Genomic DNA, 21,235 nt, shown 5'->3' with positions numbered 1-21,235 from the left:
TTTCTGTAAAATACCAAGATCAACAGTCTGATCTACTGCTCCTGCAAGTGAGCTATTGGGTACTCAAGTACCATAGGAAAAACATTTAATGTTTCCATTCACCCTATGAAAGAGACATGAAAACAGTTTTTAAGCAGTCAATGTAGTGTAAAGCCATAGCCTCCAACTTGTTCCATCATTCCATTGGATTTCAAATCAAATTTGCACTATTTCCAAACCTGGCTTCACGTGGACATAGAGCACTCAGATATGAATTTACATAAACTTGGTAACACAGGTACCCATATTGGCAATTACAGGTGCCCTTGTGCTGAAAGCAGCCAAGAGAATTCTCAGGAAATCCCAGCTAACAAATGAAGTGCTTTTCTTTGAAAAAAATGTTGAAAGAAAACACAGGACAATGCACTTGCAAGCAAACCTTTAATTTTCATCAAGCGATTTCCTTGTAAACAGAGATGAGAGATTCAACTGTGATCCCTATTTCTGACAGACAAACAGGGATAGGTCCCTCCACTCAGCTCTTTCACAGATCTGTAGATGTTAAATACAATCACCATACACTCATGCTTTCCAATACACAGAGAAATTACAGCTAAATGAAGAGGCAGCCTGCTAATTAATATATCTATCTATATATATAAATAACTGCTAAATCACAGGCATCCAGAGGTTACAGTTGTTGAACATTGGGAACATTCCAGCCACGTGTTTTTCTGAGGACTTTGGGATTATGCACACACAGACACACATGTACTGGCACCTATCCAACAAAGGGTGCAAACACTAACCCTGAAATGCAAACTGGACAAGTGGGTACGATGCAGGACAAAGAGAACAGTATCAGTTATGCTGTAAAAAAATAAATAAATTACCCTTTCTGGCCTGGAGCCAGTTTCAAGGCAGGCACGGGCACCACGGGACTGTACAGAAGCCTGGCTGTGGCATGGCCAGGCAGAGCTCAATGTTCATGACTCAACAGCATTTTTTATTCACTTACAGTATTTAAGCACTGCTGGAACCATCTCTACCTTCATGAAGAAGTTTAAACTCCAACTCATCAACTCTTGCTGATCTCTAGAGATACTACTCATCTACTGGGTGTACATTTTAAAGTAAATCTTTAAGTATATGATAAATACTTTTCATAACTGATTTCAAGCATGGTTCAGAAGAAGTGCAAGTTTAACATGGTTATTTACAACATCTTTCTCATTTTGTAGTTTTTTCATACAAACCAGGTTTATAAATACTTCAATAAATTTTGTTGTATAAATGCTTCATGATTTATCATTACAAAATGCATAGTTTACAGCTATCACACTAATTTTAATCCTGTTAACTGGGATCAATACAAACCTTTGGAATTATCAGTTGAACCTTCTCTCCACCATAACCCCCTCAGTTAATGGTCACTAAAATTTCTCAGACCCCAACCTTCAAAAACTAACTATTGGCTTACTAAAGGCTCAAACAGTGCAACAAATCCAGGGAAACTAATAACAGGAATGCTCCATTTATGACTTTGGATTTTGTTGGGAAATCTGGCATTAAGTTTAAATTCTGCCATTTTCCTGTCCCCAGTAAATGAAGTCACTAGTGAAAATATGTCTCTGTTAGGTCTTATTAAAAAAATTAAATGTAAAATAGTTCCATGTGAGGAACATCTTCTGGATTATATTTCCTACTTGACTATGGCATCAGTTCCAAAACCATACAAACAAAGCCACTCCAGAACTGTCAGTATTATTGCCTTTAAATTCCACTCCTAAGATCACTGTGAAGGACAGATGGTGAGCCTCACCTTCAGCTGTTTAATTAGCAGAGATCCAAGGATTTTTAGTAGAAGATCATCTTCTAAGTGGTAAACAAACTTGCACTTTTTTCTTTTGCTTAGTTTTGACTTGTTGCCTATTTAAAAAATGGAGGGTTCTTTCCAAGTTGTAAACCAAAACCAAATCATCTCAATAAATCATGAATCCTATTTTAGCACTTTAAATTCAGATGCTTCATTCTGTATTTTTTTGTTTAGCTACAAACCCCCTTGGATCTGATGGACCTATGACTGTTTAGAAGTACCTTAGCTATCAATGAAACTACTTAAAAAAGATGATTCAAGCCAAGGAAAGTAAGGCAATGGCAAATAACTAATCTCTGGGGGTTTTAAACCTCTTTTTCTCACCCTTCCTCCCTTATGTCTTAGTTTGGGTCAACCTCCTCTTCGACTAAGAGAACACTGTTCATTCATTCATTCATTCATTCATTCATTCTTCCTTTGTAACAGCAGCACCACCTCCACTACTGCTCTCCTCAGCTGAGGATTCAGGCTTTGTCTCTGGTGAATTACTCAATCCGGCCTCTTCTGGTTCAATCTCATCTTCATCATAAATAATATCTTCTGGATTTGGTGGTGGTGGGCAAAATTCCTCTGTTGGAAACATTTCTCGGAAAATAGTTTCAGCCTATTCAGGAAAAAGAAGAATAACATAAACTTTACCTTGAAATGTAACACCCTGAGGCAATATTTTACAGATATTTAAGATTAACCTCCGCTCTTTCAAATCAATAGTGATTTAGTACTTTGACAGTATTGTAAACACATGGGAAATCCATTCCTTCTTGCAGACCTCAAAAGAGAAAAAGCAATTTATCTTTTTACATTGTTCTACTGGGAAGTCACAGCATGGGGCTTTGTAAAAAATGCTGGTCATTCTATGTTGTTCTGAGAACAAGAAAGAGGATTTTTTTGGAAGCCAACTGATCTTTTGCACAGTAAAACTATCCCTAGCTGCAGTCCAAGGCAAAGCACGGAAGAGATCTTGGCTCTTTCCAGAGACAGGGATCCACTTCATGGAAAAAGCAAACCCAGGGATTGTACATATGTACAATCCATATCATGGCTGTATGGGTTTCCTTCTTAAATTTAAAAATAGCAGAAGAATTTTTATTTCTGTTTTTCTGAACAGCTTAAACATAGCTCAGCTGAGAACTGTTCTCATCCAACGGAATATTACCACTGAAAATATATCCAAATACATATGTGATTTACTAAAAACTCCTGTCTATAATTCCAAGGTATTACATGCACAGACCTGTGTGCACACAGAACTGTATGTATGAAAAGAACTGTATTTTAGATAAGAAGACAGATCTAGTTCAAGGAATGAATTTATAATGGCACTTCATGCCATCAAGGTTTAGAAATTAAATACACACCACAAGTTTTTGGCCACTGCAATGGAAGATACTAAAAAGAAACAAGTTCTTGGAACACCAGTGTGGTTGTTATTATGGCATGGACAATACAGCTACAAAATCTGGGAAAAAAAGAACCAAAGTAATACAGTCATAGTATTCCAGACAACCAGGCATTTTATACAAGCAGAGGCCAAAAATCCTTTAAAACCCCGCAAGGATGCAAGAAGCTCTATTAACTAATGTTATAAACTTTTACATGTACAAATAGCCCAGCTATAAGGTTATCTTATAAATAAATTAAAAATACAAAAACACTGAGACTTTGGGAATTGATTTACTGGATCCACATGCCCTCCACATTTCCATCAAGGCTTCCTTTTCCAAGTCCTTAAGCTTCCAAGGCAAATGCAGATACCTGAAGCAGATCATGGTTCTGTTTTGGGTTTCTAAGAAGGCAGAGGAATATTCCCTCTGCATTTGTCTGCTCAGTAACCTATCCCCCAAAGGCAGCCTGTGATGAAAGCTCCCACACAGGCAGGAATACATTTCATCTTGATATTCCTCCTGCTCCAGGCCCTGCCCTGCAAAACTGACAGGGGGTCACTCAGTGCCACCTGCAAAGGCCCATTACACCATGTGGAATCCTGGACAAGAGGGACTTGTTTGCAGATGAATCCATCACTGAGCTTGTACCCAACAGCTCTCTGGGATGAACTCCACTGCCCACTGGCACTGGCTTTCTATCAGCAGCACTGGATGCAGGACTCTGTTATTAACTGCTTCAACGACCCTGTCTGCTCTCAGTTCAATTTCGTTTTTCATTCTCCTTCCTAAATTTTACTCTTCCATACCCATGCAAAACTGTTTAAAACTTTTTATATTAGTATAGGAAAAAATGGAAAATTCTGTTCTCTACTTCAGAACCACAGTTTTTTAATTTGAAATAGTAAGTCTGGGGAGCAAGGGGGTACAGCATCCTAAAAAGCTGGGGTTTAACTTTTCGAAGGTAAGAGAAAAACTTTTAATTTCAAGTCTGCACTTGTCCTTGCTACTCCAAAAATACACTTCAACTATTATTGTATTTAATAGAACACTGAGAGAAGATGTCATACTTTGAACTAAATATATGAAAAATTAGAGCAAACATTTCCTATGCAGTTCTCAACAATTATTCAGTCCAATCAGTCAGCAAATATCCACTCCAAAAATGGTCAAACAATTACAAGGTTGAACATGGGAAGAAATTCTCAGTATGTTGTGTAGGACATCATGACACTTATTATAACTTAACAATTTAATGGTATAGAGAACTTTCAGGTCTATCAAGTTTTTAAGTTAACCTTATCCAGCTGAAGCAATGCAGAATAAACAATAATAATTTAATGACTCTTTCATTATAACACTTTGATATTTAAAGTAATTAAGGTAGACAATAGTGCCTTCAATATTTAGTAGTAAGAGAAGTGTGTGTCCAATTGAATCCAGCATTAAGACACAGGCATGTAAAGCCCTTGCATAGAAATTCCAGTAGCTGAAGTTGAATAAAACCAAGTTCTGTTCCTGTTTTACTGTAAAGCCCTTGCATAGAAATTCCAGTAGCTGAAGTTGAATAAAATCAAATTCTGTTCCTGTTTTACTGTATCCCAGCCTGTGGATAAACTGTGTGGGCTTTCACAACAACTTTTACAGGGACCACTACCAAACGAACAACACTTGATTAACTCTGAAATCCTTCCAGAGATAGAAAATAAACAGGTTAAAGCACAAATATTGGCCTGACAGTTTTAGTACATCCTCTCATGACCATGAAGATGACTCAGAAGCCTGAAATATGTCAGGGAATATATTACTTTGGCTCATAATAATTCATGTCAGGTTGCAGCAATGAAAACACAGAAAACTGGAAGCCAGATGCTTTACTGGATCCACACACACAGAGTTTGAAAGGATCATAAATGGCATCTTCATTTCGTTTAGCCTATCCTCAGGGCAAGGAAATGCAACCATCAACATTAATTCAGTATCACACCAGGAACTGAACACAGAATTACAATAAAACAAGAGTGCAGTAATTTGTACATGAGGTGTAGATGGAGAGTTGTCTGTAAGAGCTGTGGTCTTGCCTTCCCAATAATGTATCAGCAGTGCAATCACCCAGCATGACAAGCAGAATTCAGCAATACTAACAGGAATGAAGAAATACATCACAGCAAGTATCACTAAAACACTAATCCCAAAATGATTAGAGAAATTAGATATAATTTACCAAGCTATCTTCAAGCCTAATACACCCACTGGGTTTTTGGGTGTTTTAAAACTGTTCTGATCCATGAGTTTGCAAATATCTCCTGTTTGGAGACTGCCATCCCATTCCTAGAAGGATGAGAGTGATTTGGGAGAGGAAGACACACCACCAACTTACAACTATTTCCCTCCTCCACTTATCCACAAGGTCCCTGCATGGTGTGACTTCTGCTTCATCTTCAGCCTATTCTTCACTTTGCTCTCACATATGACTTTGAATTAGAAACATGGTTACAGTGTAATATTTTCCATTTTAACTTGAGACCATTTGTTTCAAAATTAAAATCAGGTTCAGAAAAAAACAGGCTCTATTTCTGTTTAAAAGACAGCGATTTAGGCTCTTGATGGCTCCTCCTCTGAGATCTGCTTAGCACCTCTCTGATGGCCAACAGATTGAACACAAAGGCTGAACTACAGCACCAAGAACCGGGCCTGATCTATCCCACCATTATTCACTGGTAAGAAAAAAGCTCTTAAGGGAAAACAAACCTGAATGTTACAAAAGGCGGCTACCAGAATCAGAAATAGGTGGCTTTCAAGTGTATTTAATCAGTTTTTAACATACCCTGTTTTAAACAACAGTTTGAAAAAATCAAATTTAGAAGGGAACACATTTACAATTTAAAACTGCGACCATAATAATTGTCTTGCATTATTTTTTGTCTTTACAGTTCTTTATCCCTCTGGGAAGCAAATTATTGCCTTGTAAAGCAAAATGAAGGATACTATTAGCCCTTAATAACACTGTTCTGACCCTGCAGTTCAGGCTATGTCAGCCTTTCCACTTCAAAATCTTATTTTTAAGAATTTTATGACTTAGTCATAAAAAATCCTGCAACTGGTTAGAAGATGGCACATGCACATTGTCTGAACATGGCCATTAAAAACACAGCTTTAAAAATGCCTAGTGACACTTAATCCTCCAAAGCTGTGAAGTGTTCTCCTGTCTTCAAAGTGCCCTGACACCACAGGGGCTGCTGGGGTGGATCTGCCTCAGAATTTGTATCTTCCTTATCCAGGAAAGGAAAATTCTGTATTGCAGTGATACCAAGGCAAAGAGAAGGAAAACTGAGGCAGGAGGCCTAATCTACCACATTAGGAGTTGTGTTGGGTTTTTCCCCAGTAAGTTTTTGCTTTGTGACTGTCCTGCAAGTATTAAACTTCTTTGGTGATCCTTCCAACTTGAACTGTAGGCTGGATTTTCTAGCTTTGATTTGTACTGTACCTCCTCTTTTACCTTCCAGGTGAAAGACTGTGGCTATTTCCTGATCTCTCCACCTACCTAGTTTTATAATTTTGCAGTTATCATGTATATTTTTTGCATAAAGCAGAATAACCCAGACTGTATTGGACTTATGTCTTTAAAATTAAACTTCTGCAGCCAAATCTGCTCTGCCCTACCTGTTTGACAGCACAGTCATTTCCTAAAGCAGAGTCTGGCCCAGAGCACACAAAAACATTGGAGGGTAAGCCAGCATAGGAACTCTTCTCAACTGCTGAAGAATCTCTCATGTTGAAGTAGACAGCCCAGAGGACTCTAGGTTTCTCCAGTTCTTCATTTTCAGTCTCTGAAAAGGAAAAGGAGTGTTTGCAGTAATCAGTGTTGTTGTGTGATAAGGTAAATATGTAATCTAGCATACTGGAAATCAAATTTTTAACATGGAGTTACTGTAATAAAGTATTTTTGTTCTTTAAAAAGCCAATTACTTAACTTTCTGCGATTCTCCTTCATCATGCTTTCCCTTTCCAACTACAGCTATAAAAACTCCACTTACTCTGCACACCCTACACCACACCAGCAGCAGTTATCACTACAAGCACCCTACACCAAGAAACCTGGTCTAAATTTAACACCTCTCACATTATCTCCTTCACTGTGGATAAACTCCCAGAGCACATGACAGACTGAGCAAGTCCTCCCTGGGCTCTGCCAGCTCGAAGGCACTGCATTCCCTGTGCACAGATATTTCTGATGTGTCATTTCTTCCCCTCTCATTTCACAGTTTATCTTTGTACCTAGAATCTCTAATTGTGGCAGTGCTGATAAATGAAAATAAATGCCTAATTTGTATTTATCTTCACTTACTGAGGGTTGTACTGTGCTGCAAGACTCATCAGGAATACAAAATCATCACAAACTCAACTTACTTGCTCATAATCTGTCCCTTCCTGCAGTAATTTGCACATTCCTATAATCCCTCTGCACACAGGCAGAAAAACCTCTGGGAAGATGAAGGTCACTTTTTAACAGTCCAGAATGCAAGGGAGGAATACACAACACAGATTTTGAGCTTAATAGATACTATTTGTTTGGAATATTTGCTGTCCCCTTTCTTGTATTTTACTTCCTCTAAAATAAATGAAGCTTGTAAAAGACCTTGTGAGATTTACTTCTTTCCAAGGAAGAAACTTCTTCATAACCATGGCATTCAAAACAGTATTTTAAAGCAGTTGAATTACAAAAAAAGAGATAAATCTATGCTATTCCTTCAGTATCTTTTTATAACTGTCAAATAGTTAAAAAAAAATAGGTGCTACCCATACTGAACAGTTTCAAATATAAATTAAATTCATCAGCCTGTGAAAGTCTGAGCCTTAATACAGGGCAAGATGCTCTTTAATATATTTAAAAGTTCACATTGCTCATAAAAGTTACTTCTTCCTCATTTAGGCAGGAAAATGAATGGAGTCCTCTTCTCCAGGTGACTTTGCCTCTTTGACCTGCCATGGCCCAGTGCTCACTTTATCTGGTGATTCATTTTCAATAACTCCAACAGTATTTGTTCTGACATTTTAATTAAAATACGACCACTACCTCATCCTGATGATAAAAAGGCCTATGTGTCAGGGAAAACTGGCTTTTCAGTGCCTCAGTGCACCTGAGGACCCCTATGATCACAGAGTTTCTACAGAAGAATTTCAGTCAGCTTCTAAACAATCTATCATTTCGGAACTGGATCACTTTAAACATTAAGATTAATGTTACCCCTCCCCAAATGATTAGAAGACACTAAGCTGATCTTCTCTTCACCAAGCCTTTCAAACACATGGCACTGTCTTGAAAATTGAGGATAGAAGTTAAACACTAAAAGTTGAAAATTAGCAAGCTTTAAATTAACAAATATACAAATGAGAAATGTTTGCAACTCTCCAGTCTAATAAAGTTTTCTATTTACAAACCCAAGATGTTTTCTACATATTAAAAGCAAAGCAATTATGAATATTATAAAGTACTCCTACATCTTAATAACTTGCATTTATACCAACAAAACGCCTGTCACTGAGAGCTGAGCATTGTTTTCTCACAAAAGAACTGTGATTTACTGCCTTGCAGCATGGGCACACTGTATTTAAAATGCTTTTGCCAGGGTTAGAACACAGCAGCATCTCCCTTATGCACACTACCTACTCTGTGAGCACCTACCACAAATATGGTTAAATTCAAGATCTCAGGACTAAATTTCAAAAACTTGTGTGGAATTAGCCCAAGTATTTCAGGAACTACTTCCTTCTAGACAGCAACTGCTCCATCAGCAGCTGCTTTCCTCTGAGGCGTCGAATTGTCCATCTCAAGGCCAAAGTTCATAAAATTAGCCAGCAAGATTTCTTGAATTTAGGGCCAAGTAGTTCATTATTGGAAATCTATCTTTGTGGTAACAATACAGAACAACTTTAAGCTTCCACTGCTTACAGCAGAATCCACAGAATTTCAATTCAAACAGCAAACAAGGAAACACTTGAAGACAAGAGGCTGAGCAACAGCCTGAGAATAAAAGGAGGCAAAAGCAACCCAAGCAGCTCCCAGCACTGAGCACACCTGGCAGCTGGAGAAGAAAGGCAGATCCCTAATTTTTGGGTTTTTGGTAACTTTCATAAGGGATACCCAGGTGACAGAAATCACTAAAACCAGGACAGTGTGGAAAAACAGCTTCACAAACATTTCATTTCACTACTGCACCTTTCAAGGATGTGCTGAACAGCAAATATGTTTCATAGACAAAAAAGTGTGAAAATTAAGAACTTCCCAGACACTCATGGTCATGTCATTGCATACTGAAGTTTAAGCCACAGCTGAGGAAGTCAGTAACAGATACTTTACTTACAAGGGTAAATTATAATTATGTAAAATAATATCATTAGTACATCATTTATTTATTTTTACCTTTTTCTGTATTTAGATTAAATAACTTCTGTACAACAGGCTCTAAATCTTCCCTTGCAGTTTTAGTTGATGGACAGGTTAAATGGACTAAATCTGTGAAAAGAGAACACAAACTAATTCCAATCACCAATACACAAGATATATAAACAACATTTAGAATTTTTATAAAGCACAGCAGGCTTTTAGAAATCACAATTCTTCATAAAACCACTTCCTTTAAGCCAGGGAAGTGCTGTACTATGGACATACAGTGTTTGTACAGCACACAGAAATTCTCTGGAAACACCTCAGAATTCTCTAAGTTCCTTCTGTGATGTATGCTATGACTATGCAATCCCTTGTACAACATTTTATTCATCCACTTCTCAGATGGGAGGAACTATTGCTGAACTATTCCTTTATTTGTTCTGCTTTGCAGACTCTGCAGTTGCTGCCTCCTTAGAGAATCACTTGATGTGGCTCCCGACCCTTTTCTGTCCCACTGGCCTCTGGTCAGACACAGAACCAGCTGCTTTACCCCACCTGATTTTCCAGCCATTCATTCCCATATTTAAAAGTCTCACCTTAAAGCTTTTCATAAAACCACCTTAATGGACTCATTTGCCCCTAGAAACTTCTCAGCAGAGTAGTGTCCATCAGTGAATCATGAAGAAATTTAATATAACTTTGTATAAAGTTTAAACTGATTTGTTTTTTCTTCATTACTGTAAATTTTTGATCCATTTAAAAGCAATGTAGAGCTCAGGCATTATTTTAAATCTAGATGACATTTTTCTCTCTTCTGTCTGAAGCCTGGCTGTGTTTCTTGTCATCATTTTCCTGTACATCACACAGCTCTTGACCCTGGTTCCACGAGGAACAGAAATTTAACCCTTCATGCTCCTCTACTTTCAGGTTGCACGCATACAGATTCTATTCAAACATTATTTAATTTTTTTATTCAACCCAAACCAAACCTTCTGTCTGAAGGAATATGCAATAAAATAAGTAAAAGGAAAAGGGTGGTGATAACCAAAGTCTCCCCCTAACCTTAACTAGATGTTTCCAATCCCAAACACTGTAATATAATCTATTCTTTCCTCAAAAAACTCAGCTATAAATCACTAAAGTTCACATCACTTACTTTCTATAAAATCTTTTTTATTATCTTTAAGGTTATGGTTATGAGTCACAGTCATCAGTATATATTTTGATTATATTTGATTTACTCAGGTATAACTGCATTAGTTACAGTGGTTGCCAACATTTGTCTTCAAGTAATTCTCCCAGCAAGAAGAACGATGAGCTCAGTTCCTGATTTCATCATTACAGTCTCCATTTTTAGGGCAAGTGAAGGAGTTTGGTTCCACTCAAGTGGCAATACAGATGATGTGCCTGTCATTTGTGCAGTGTGATCAAAGAGTAGATGTATTTGTATACTTATCTTAAATAATTGTTCCAAGGAGAAATCAGTCAGGTTAAAACCCATTTACAGATAATGATGTAAAAGTTTTTAAAAAAATTATGAAATATGTCCCATAACTGGAACTCAGCTATGCCTAATATAGAACTTTATTATTTCAATATATGAAGACAAATTTCATTAAGGAAGGCAGTACCTTCTCTTCTGAAATGAAAGGAATTTATGGAGAAAAGTAAATAACAGAAACCTTAATATTTCAGCACCATAAAAATTCTCCTGAAACTAATACTTTAGATCTATTGAACATCAATCCTTCATTAGTTTCACTTCCTGCTATATATATATTTTGTGGACCCTTAATACAAAAAAAATCAGCTATTTAAATGATAAATATTAACAATATGCTTTAAAGTGCTAAGTATTTAATTATAAGCTTATATTTTTTACTATTATTTTAGTAGGAAATATAACTTTGAGCAACTTAATCATTTACTTTACTCTTCCTTTCATATGCAAAGAACTACTTCAAGCCTATTTAACAGCAAAATAAATTGGTTATTATTGCAGTTACTTATTTCTTGTTAGAAAGAATTGGGTAAGGTAACCTCTACTTCTATTCTAACAAATACCCTAAATGAACATTTTATTGCTCATTTATTTCAAGTTCACACAAAATGCCAACAACAGAATCCTTTCAGAAGATAAAAAGCTCCCAAATACAGTGTATTTCAGGTATTTCCATTTAATAGTTCAGCTAAGGGAGCTCATTTTCAAAAAAACCAAATGACAAATTACCAGTAAGATTCATGTGCTTTGGAATCCTATTTTTATCTCCTGAAGAAGGATTCATTCCTGTGTAAGTGAAAATGAGTCCATGAAGCTCCACGATCCCAGGAAGCCACCGCTCCCTGAGTTCTGTGCAGCAGAGGAACAACACAGAGATTTTCAGTTCTGTTCAGAGCTGACAGAGCCAAAGGGCAAAATCTCCTGTACTTACAGGTGTCCTTCATGCACGTCATGGTGGAGGAACACAACTCAATGACACAAACTGCTGCTTTGCCCAGTTCCAAGGGAGGCACTGTCAGGATGGAAACCTGCGGAGCAGAAAGAAGAGCTTGTGGGAAAACAAAGTGTCCTGGAGGATGTGGCAACCAGCACAGTCCTGACTGAGGGTGAAAAGAAACTGCAGACAGTTACACAGCTTGGTTCTCTGGTTTATTAGCACAGAAGAAACACAATGCTGATTAATAGCCTCTAAAATTAAGGACTGCAAAGACTGACAAAGCAGACCCAAAGAAGGGTCTGAAAGTGTACAATGAGAACTTGAAACAGCACAAAGGAATGTTTAAAAAAACCAAAGGAACTTTGAACAAAGTTTAGACAAGATAAATAACTAACAGAATATTAAGGGTAACAGTTTATTAAAAAGCAAGCAAAATTAAAATTAAAGACAGCAGCTTAGAAACTCTATTAATTATAGTGTGAGCCAAGCAGGAAAACTGCAGTCACTCAACTAAACTAAACTAAAATTTTTAATAGTTTTATAGAGATTAAAACAGATTAAACAATTACCAGTACAGAGAGCTGACTATAGATCTTGATTCAAGCACAAACAAAATTGAATTAATGAATCAATTCCTAGCAACAACTAAATATTAACACATGCAATACACAAAGGGACAAGTGATACAGAATTGGTGTGTACCTGCTGCTCTGAGTCTGTGTTCAGTACAGACTGATCTGTAATGAGCACTGCCCTGGACATCTGCCTACAATTAAATAAAAGAATGATGTAAAAGTAATGATACAATAAAAGTAATTATGAAAACAAAAATGAAAAGTAAAAAATGGAAACAAAAATGTAAAAAACAGTAATTTAGAATCATAGTTTTGGTAACACCAGGGCCATTTCACTATATAATCTTTATTACTATGACTCTTAGTGGGATATTTTCCCCATTGCTGAAGCTGAAACGCATCTGGAATATCAGTGTAGTATTTTCAATGGCCAAAATAGGTGATGAATAAATGAGTCAGAGCAGTTGTATCCAACAGCCACCTTCTGTTTTTTAAAAAGTTCTTTTGCTTATTCAATCAAGATTAGCAGCAGCACATTAAGGACTTGTGAGGTTCCAAGGAGCACAGGAGCCTTGGGATGAAGGGGAAATGCAGCAGGGTGGAGTTCATTCATCACTTGCAGTTTGTGCTCCTGCAGTGCCCAGGGTTATTTCTGCTCTGCCCTCACCACCACAGCTTTGCTGATCCCTTACCTGCACTACTCTCAAGACAGAGGCAGTGCATGCCAGCTGCTTTTGGCAACAACAATCAAATCACAGAAAACAATGAAATTTAGTACTTGCCTAAAGCTGAACAAATTTAAAGCCAGGACAGCAACTGGCACCTTCACCTTCCAAACATTTTTTAGCAAATACGGAATTCCTAACACATTTAGAGCTCCTGGATCTTTTATATGGAAAAAGGGAATATGATTTCAATGACAATTGAAGAAAACCTGAATATAGAAAGTACACAGTATATCCTCCAGTCAATACAAGAGAAATACTATGCACTGAACTGAACTGTACTGCAAAAATGAAGGACTGGACAGGAGGCTCCTCAGTTTAACTTGCAGGGTACTTTACAGATTTATTTAAAGAAATGGACTGTGTTTTCTGTTTTACCATGTACCTGTAACACACATTTTTGCATGTGCTCTCTGAGAGGTAACTATCTTCCACAATAAAATAGTTGGCACTTATTCTTTGTCCAAAATGATCCACAATAGCTTTGCACCTGTTTAAAAAAAACCCAACCCACAGTAAGAAATTTTGCTATGGTAACAAAAGAACGAATAAGTTTTTAAAATTGAGTTATACAGCACAGTATTTACATCTTTCAATTAATTTAGCTATGTATTTCTGGAACATGTGAACCCCTAAACGAATTCAACTCAACTGATCACTAAATCCTAGACTGCCACACTCTACCTGGTATATGCAGTTTTCCACATGCATGCCAATACAGAAAATTATATCCCAACTTTAATAAATTGGCCACTTTTTACAGAAAATATAAGCTTACACTTATATTAAATACTGGCATTTAGTTATACATTTCTTACCTCATAATACCTAGAAAAACAAAACTGTGAATTACTTGGTAGGTACCACCCTATTACAGTGGGGGTTCTTTCTGAGGTAGACACCTTTACCAAAACCACATTTATTTTGACAATAATATTTGCAAATTAAATAGAAAATTAACTTAAGAGATTTAGGAAAGATTCCTGACAAACGAGTACATCAGACTGTTCCAAGAGTGAGTTGCTCTATTTGTGACTAAATATACCCTTTATCTCTAAGTTACACACAAAGGGATTAACTAAGTCCTGGTGTTTTAAGAACAACACAAATGCTCTCCACAGAACAGGGGCAGAAATAGAAGTGGGACAGAAATGCAAACCACAGAAATGAAGCCATTCAGTGATCTTAAATGAGAACACAAATTGCAGATTTTAAGGGGGAAGATTCTCTATGAAAGAACAAACTTCAGACGTATATATGACATATGGAGCTACATCATATATATGAGGTGAAGAAAAGGGAGGCTGCACACAGATACTCACTACAGCAACCTCTACTGCTGATTCTACATCCATGGTCTGTGTTCTCTTCTACACTATCAGAACATTTACTGTATAAATAAATAAAGCAAATTAGCTTTACTGAACTTCTTCTTGGGGAATGAAAATTACTTTTTCAATGTTTCAACAATTTAACGTACAGGACTTAAACCAGTGAATTTTTTCACACACGCTTACACACATGTGCATGTACAGGGAAACATCCAAAGGAACACAATGCCTGAGACAGATCATATACAGATTTACCTGTGTTTTATCATAGTGCAACTTCATCTGTGGAATATCTGACATGCAAGTTATGCCTTAGGAATGAACATTTCTGTAACTTAAAGCTATTTGTCAGTTTCTGTGATTAAAATAATCTATAAATCCAAATCTAAATAGGTAATAGCAATCAGCTGCCACTAGCTCTGGTAAACCAGTTGTTCCTATAACCTGAGAAGTGAAAAAGGGTGAACACACAAGCCTCATCTATAAATTTAAGAGATTTATAACTATTAAACATGTTTTTGTAACACTAACTTCTAATGCTGACCTCACAGGCATATATTCCTATACTCAAATTCAACAGGTACCTTGACAACAGTACAAGCACTGTTTATCATCTAACATTCTTCAATTTCAAATTCTATCTAACATGCTTCACCTGCAACTTTAACAAGTTTTTCCTAACTGTTAACCCCACTGATTTTATTCTCGAGCTCTCATTTGAATACTGCAAATAAACAAGGAAGTCGAGCTGCTGAAGCTCATTTCTAATTATAACCTCTCTTATTGTTTATGAAACAATTTCCCTGCCACCCCCCAAACATTATGGAAGGGGAAAGGTTGATTAAATGTCATGTTGCATCACTCAAAGCCAGCAAAAGCAACGACACGTTTTATTTTCCTGCTAAGTGCTGTTTCCTCTCCTTTGTTCAGGAATAGCAGCAGGTCACATATGTGATAAGATTTTAAACTGAGAGAGAGAGAGCGCTTTTAATTTCAGTCCCACTTTACTTCAAAGGGTGATGCTCAGAAAATTTCTTTCAAGTAGTGCTTCCAAATGCAGCAAACACTCCTGCACTGACATTATCAGGTCTCTGTCATCTGATCTGTGTTGCGACAATGAATCACAGCGAACCCTCCATTGACCTTCTTTCAATGTGTCTGGATAAAAGGATGAAAATTAGAATCCATCTCCTTGCAGTGCCACGAGTTATAAATGTACTTTATAGGGCTCATTATCCAAACTAATGGACTAAGGGCGACATCCTTGAAATGGACTCAGCAGCACTGACAAAGCCAGTCTGCAGTATTTCAGCAGATATGTAAATTACTGGCTGTTTGCTCTATCTTTTTATCACAGATGTATAAATGTCCATTTATCACATCTCTTCCATTTTGAGGCAGAATTATGTAATTGGAAACATACGTGAAGTGTGATCAATATAAAATGCCTACCATTATGATGAAATTTTATATGTACCCCAAAAAGTGACATACAATAAACACAGAGAAAAACAACAAAATTATCATTCATACATTCAGTACGCATTTTTCCTCAACCTTATAAATATGATGTGTTTTTTTATTTTCCAGCAGAGCATCACAGTTCTACCAAGAACTCAGTATGTTCTGCAAACTTATTAAAACAGATCTGGTACAATATGTAAAAAACAGGTACTTTCAAGTGCATTACTAAAACCTTAAAATAGGGATGTCTGATTTCTATTCTTTCACCCTGTCTTGCCTGAATCTTATTTTCAAGTAAGAAAAAATCAAACTATAAAAAGGACTATAGAAAAAGCATAAAAATAATTGTAGAGCTGGGTATAAAATCTACTTGTTCTCTGTATATACAGGTATAGGCAGGAAAATGTGAAAAAGCAATGTTGGCCATGTCTAGAAAAAAGTTGGAATAAACTTTGGTGATATTTAGAGACTAATTTAGATTAGATTTAATTAAACTCTAACCTAAAAGTTTTAGGAGAAAATGAAGGCTGTAGATAGAAGTATATATTTTCCTTACATGTACTAAACCAGGAATATTAAAAATAGAGAAAAAATCAGTGCCTTAAGGCATGGATGAAGCCTGGAGGGCTGTGGAAGGTGCTATAAACTGGTAATGACCACTGCACAAGGCATTTCTGCAGTGCTGAGTGGGAGCCATTTGTAACCTGGGGAAGCTGCCTCTGCAAGCACAGAGCCAGCTGTACTGACAACCAGATATGAATTTACCTCTCACCAATTACTATGAATGGTCTGTTGACTCAAAAGCTCAGTAACTCATAAATAGCCTCATTAACAACTTGATAGCTGATTTTTATTAGGCAAAACACTGAAGCCCAAAGTCAAGAGGAAGTACAAGCTGGTGCAGGGAGGGAATACACGGTGAGGAAGGAGATAACAGCCAGAACGAAACAGAAGATAAAGGAAACGGATATCCTGGATGTGTTGTCCTTCTTCATATTCACCATCAGACAATGGCATTATTAGAAGCTCAGTGTTTTTGGAATAATGAAAGTCTGGTAAAATCTTTTAGAGTATTTCAATAACTCTGCTCCTCATAAATCTATTATTTTGAAATGGCACAAGTGAACCACAAAAGCAGCGTAAAAGCCTAAAAAAGACACTTGACACCTATGCTGAATCCTGGGGAACTTATATTAAAAAAATAGAAGCAGGTAAATGGAAAAGCTGCACTCCAGCTTTTCTGGAACACACATAACCTTATAAAGAAAACATTGATTTCAAAGCTCTTCAGGATGTGCCAAAGAAGCTGGAAACTGGGGCAACCAGTACCACTGACCAGCTAAGATCTGCACAGAGTGGGGTTTGGAAGTTGCTACCAACTATAAGCTTTGTACCCCTGCAAGAGCAATTTAACTGTTTAAAGATTATTGGAATATAACCTTCCTACAGTAACAGTTCAAGTATCAGTGTTAAAATAAATGACAGTTTCTGAAAGAGACAGTTTAATTTGCACGTGAACCATGTATTTGGAACAACACACGTGATGAAATACTACCACATTTACATCTCAAAGTCTACAACTGTGCAGTGAACTCCAGAATCTTCAGGAACTGGCAGAAAGATAAAATCTGGAGTTTATACAATTTCAGGCAAAACAGCTACTACTTGACCATGTCATCACAAATGCAGCTACAAGAACTGTGCTCAAGGAATTGCAGAGCAACTGGGAAGTAAACACACCACCCCCATCATTTAACTACTCATTCTGCTAATAAATTGGTACTACATAATTTCTCAATTAATTTTCTAAATTTTCTACAAAACATCCTGAACTTTTCAATTATAGAAACTAAGCTGCAAACAGAGAGCCAAAGTCTGCAGATAGACTAATATCTGATAAAATGTGTATCATAGAAATATGGCAATTTACAGAAGTGTGAAAAATGCCACTATGGAAAAAACTCTGGGTTGATTTTTCTTAGCTCAACTTTAAACCTGCCTACAGGCCTGATATTTTTGTAAAAGAATTTATTCTGGAGTAAGAGGGCAGCATAGTTTATGACAACAATCTACCTAAAAACTCATTAAAGTCTTTTCTCTTGGAGTGACATGCATTATCAGCAAAGATTAATCTGATGAGTCTTTAGGTGAGCTCCATTTTTAAAAATGCAATAACAGAGGGCTTTGTTGTCATCTGATGAAAATCAATTAGAGTAGGTAAGGCCACAAGGAAAACTAACATCACTCATCACCAGCCCCCCGGCAGCTGAAATGATTTGTCTTCCAAGCTTGGGTGATCAGGAGCTGTAGTAATATCACAGGGAAATTAATTTAGTTTCTATATTCTAGAGCCACTTTCCTTGTTCTGGAGGACCTATACACAAATTACTTTTAATCAAGGTTGATATGTTATTAATATCAAGGAGGATCTCTGAAGAATCATTTTTTTTTTAAATTGACTTAAGACATTTTTCACCTGTGTTTTGTGTATAAACAGAAGGTTCCTGATGTCACCCTTACCGTCCCGAGGCTCTGTCCAGCACCAGGCAGCGCACGGCGTGACGGAGGCAGTAGATCCCCCCAAACACAGCACACAGCCTGCAACACAGGGAGCACAAAAGTTACTCCAGCACAACTAACTGCAATCAGTGTGGGTGGTCAGCAAGGCAAAGCACTGAGCATGTTGGTAACACTGACTTACTGACAGGATGGGCCCCCCAAAAGAAGCAAGATGTGGAGCTGTTGGGAGTCTGGAGGAGGCCACTGAGTTATCACAGGGCTGGAGCCAGGCTGGGAGAGCTGGGGGTGTTCACCTGGAGAAGGCTCCAGGCAAAGCTTAGAGCCCCTTCCAGAGCCTAAAGGGGCTCCAAGAGAGCTGGAGAAGGGCTTTGGACAAGGGATGGAGGGACAGGACAAGGGGAACAGCGTTAAACTGAAGGAGGGTAGGTTTAGATTACATATATGGAAGATATCCCTGTGAGGGTGGGGAGGCCCTGGCACAGGGTGCCCAAAGAAGCTGTGGCTGCCCCATCCCTGGTAGTGTCCAAGGCCAGGTTGAACGGGGCTTGGAGCAGCCTGGGATAGCAGAAGGTGTCCCTGCCCATGGCAGGGGGTTGGAACTGAGTGAGCTTTAAGGTGTCTTCCAACCCAAATCATCCTGGGATTCTGTGATTTTGAAGTGAAAGCATTTTGATATCTCCACAAATTATGAACTTGAAAACTTTCACTTAGCAAACCTAACTTCCAGAAATGGCAATAATTTTGTCATTCTAATGCCAGATGAGCCATTGCAGAGACAGTCAGTCCCACAATCCCTTCTGAACTGCAGGACTGGTGCAGCCCCACCAAGGCCTGCAGTGTCTCCAAGCCCATCTCTGCACTCCCGGGGCAGCAGCCCAAGGAGCTGTCAGCACCACCATGTACCACGGGACACGCTGGAAAATCCAGTTCCCTAAAAACACTCCTGCTACTCATGGAAAACCAGAGATACATCCTATGAATCCCAGCCTTGGCTGTTTGGAGATTGTTGAAGATGACACAAAGGTTAAACATCCACTGAAGAATTATGAGAGACCCTAGAGCTAGGGGTTTATTATCTCTAATGCCGCAATCCACGGCTTCCTGCCTGACACAGCACGTATCAGGATCTTTCAAACCAACTCAGAGGAGTTTATTTCATTTCTTGCATGTAAGAATAGTGCTAACTGGAACTGGGATTCCTTAGTTAAAAACATTAATTCCAGTTTTCCTTTGACTTCAACCACAGCCAGGGGGTTTTGATACATGCACTTTATTTTTCTAGCGTACTTTGAAAGAACTTTGCTGCTTGGCTGCACAAAAATGTGAATTACTTCTTTCCAAGAGTAACCTGCTATCCAGGGGAGGAGGGCACAACCTGCTTTCATAGGCCAGCAGAAACCTTCTCTTTTTAAATGGAAATAGAAAGGAATTTTGATTGTGTTGCTAAACAATCACAGCCAAAACACCTATTAAAACAGCCTAGCATGAAAAATGACACAATTAGGAAGAACTTGCCAAAATTATTTAAATAGAGAAATTGAAATATTAAACTAAGTGGCACCCCAACAATTTATGACAAAGTAAAATCATTGTGCTGGCATTACTTTCATACAATGGACTATTCAAGATGATTTGACTGCACTTGAAGTACAAGGCAACTCTTTGATACCATTAACCCTAAATGACAGACATTTAAACTGATATTACTCTAATTAACTGGCGACTGCCTCCACCAATAATTCAAGTTTTGCTGAAAGATAGCAACAACACTGGACTCAGCTTCAACTTTGCCCCGGTGACATCAAATCATATTACAGCTAAATTAACAGTTGTGGAAATTTTTGGCCTGGTAGCCCTCCATCATACACAGCCTTTAAATGCCATTTCAGTCCCCATCGAGGCAGAAATCAGCAGTTGCAATTTTTAATACAGCTGTGAAACAACAGGACATATTAAAAGCTGCGTTTTTGACAGTACATTCCCAGTGATTTATGAGTTTGTATATAATTTGATTATTCTATTAATTTTACTGATTACTGATTCAGCTAGTACAGTGAAGGTCACTTACAAAATAAATCTTCATTACATTTCACAGAAAGTAACTGCCTCCAACTAGTTGTTTTCTTTAATTAAACACTAATGTAACAAGAGAGAAAATAGGCTTCAGGGTTGCTGCATCTGTTGATACAAGAGGAGTTTACTGCTTTGATGTAATGCTCTGTGATATTAATTGAACAAAAATAGAATGTCTCTCCATTTGACATCTCGATTCCCAACACAGAGATACCACAAACACACTCAAATTACGGACTTAGCCTTAGTTCACTCTGAATTTTTAAACTGCATCACATAATTTTACACCAAAACCTAATTCTTATTTCTAGAATGTAATTTGTCTTCTACTTTCTAAAACACGTCGTGATTAATTTAAAAACTGACTATTTTTTAACTGTACATTTTTCTACAGTAAACACCACTTGCTTCTCTCCTTAAAGCTGAATACTCCGTGTGTAGCCCTGCAAGCTTTGGAGAAAGATCAAAGAAAAACACGGCA

General features: G+C 37.6%; 1 protein-coding gene across 1 annotated transcript in view; it reads right to left on the bottom strand.

The window, feature by feature from the left end:
* Positions 1 to 401: 401 nt before the first annotated feature.
* CHM (CHM Rab escort protein) overlaps positions 402 to 21,235 on the bottom strand; it is a 56,133-nt gene continuing 35,299 nt past the window's right edge. The window contains exons 9-15 of the mRNA XM_069015052.1: positions 18,682 to 18,759; positions 13,752 to 13,856; positions 12,769 to 12,832; positions 12,061 to 12,157; positions 9,662 to 9,754; positions 6,901 to 7,067; positions 402 to 2,459 (exon numbers count right to left, since the gene is read on the bottom strand). Of these exons, the coding sequence (XP_068871153.1) occupies positions 2,262 to 2,459; positions 6,901 to 7,067; positions 9,662 to 9,754; positions 12,061 to 12,157; positions 12,769 to 12,832; positions 13,752 to 13,856; positions 18,682 to 18,759 (802 nt within the window). The 3' untranslated portion in view covers positions 402 to 2,261. The remainder of the gene's footprint in view (positions 2,460 to 6,900; positions 7,068 to 9,661; positions 9,755 to 12,060; positions 12,158 to 12,768; positions 12,833 to 13,751; positions 13,857 to 18,681; positions 18,760 to 21,235) is intronic.

This window comes from Aphelocoma coerulescens, chromosome 4A, assembly GCF_041296385.1.
Source record: "Aphelocoma coerulescens isolate FSJ_1873_10779 chromosome 4A, UR_Acoe_1.0, whole genome shotgun sequence".
In the NCBI taxonomy this organism is placed as follows: Eukaryota; Metazoa; Chordata; class Aves; order Passeriformes; family Corvidae; genus Aphelocoma; species Aphelocoma coerulescens.
Note: the sequence above shows the minus strand (reverse complement) of the source record. Positions and strands in the feature narration are given on the sequence as shown.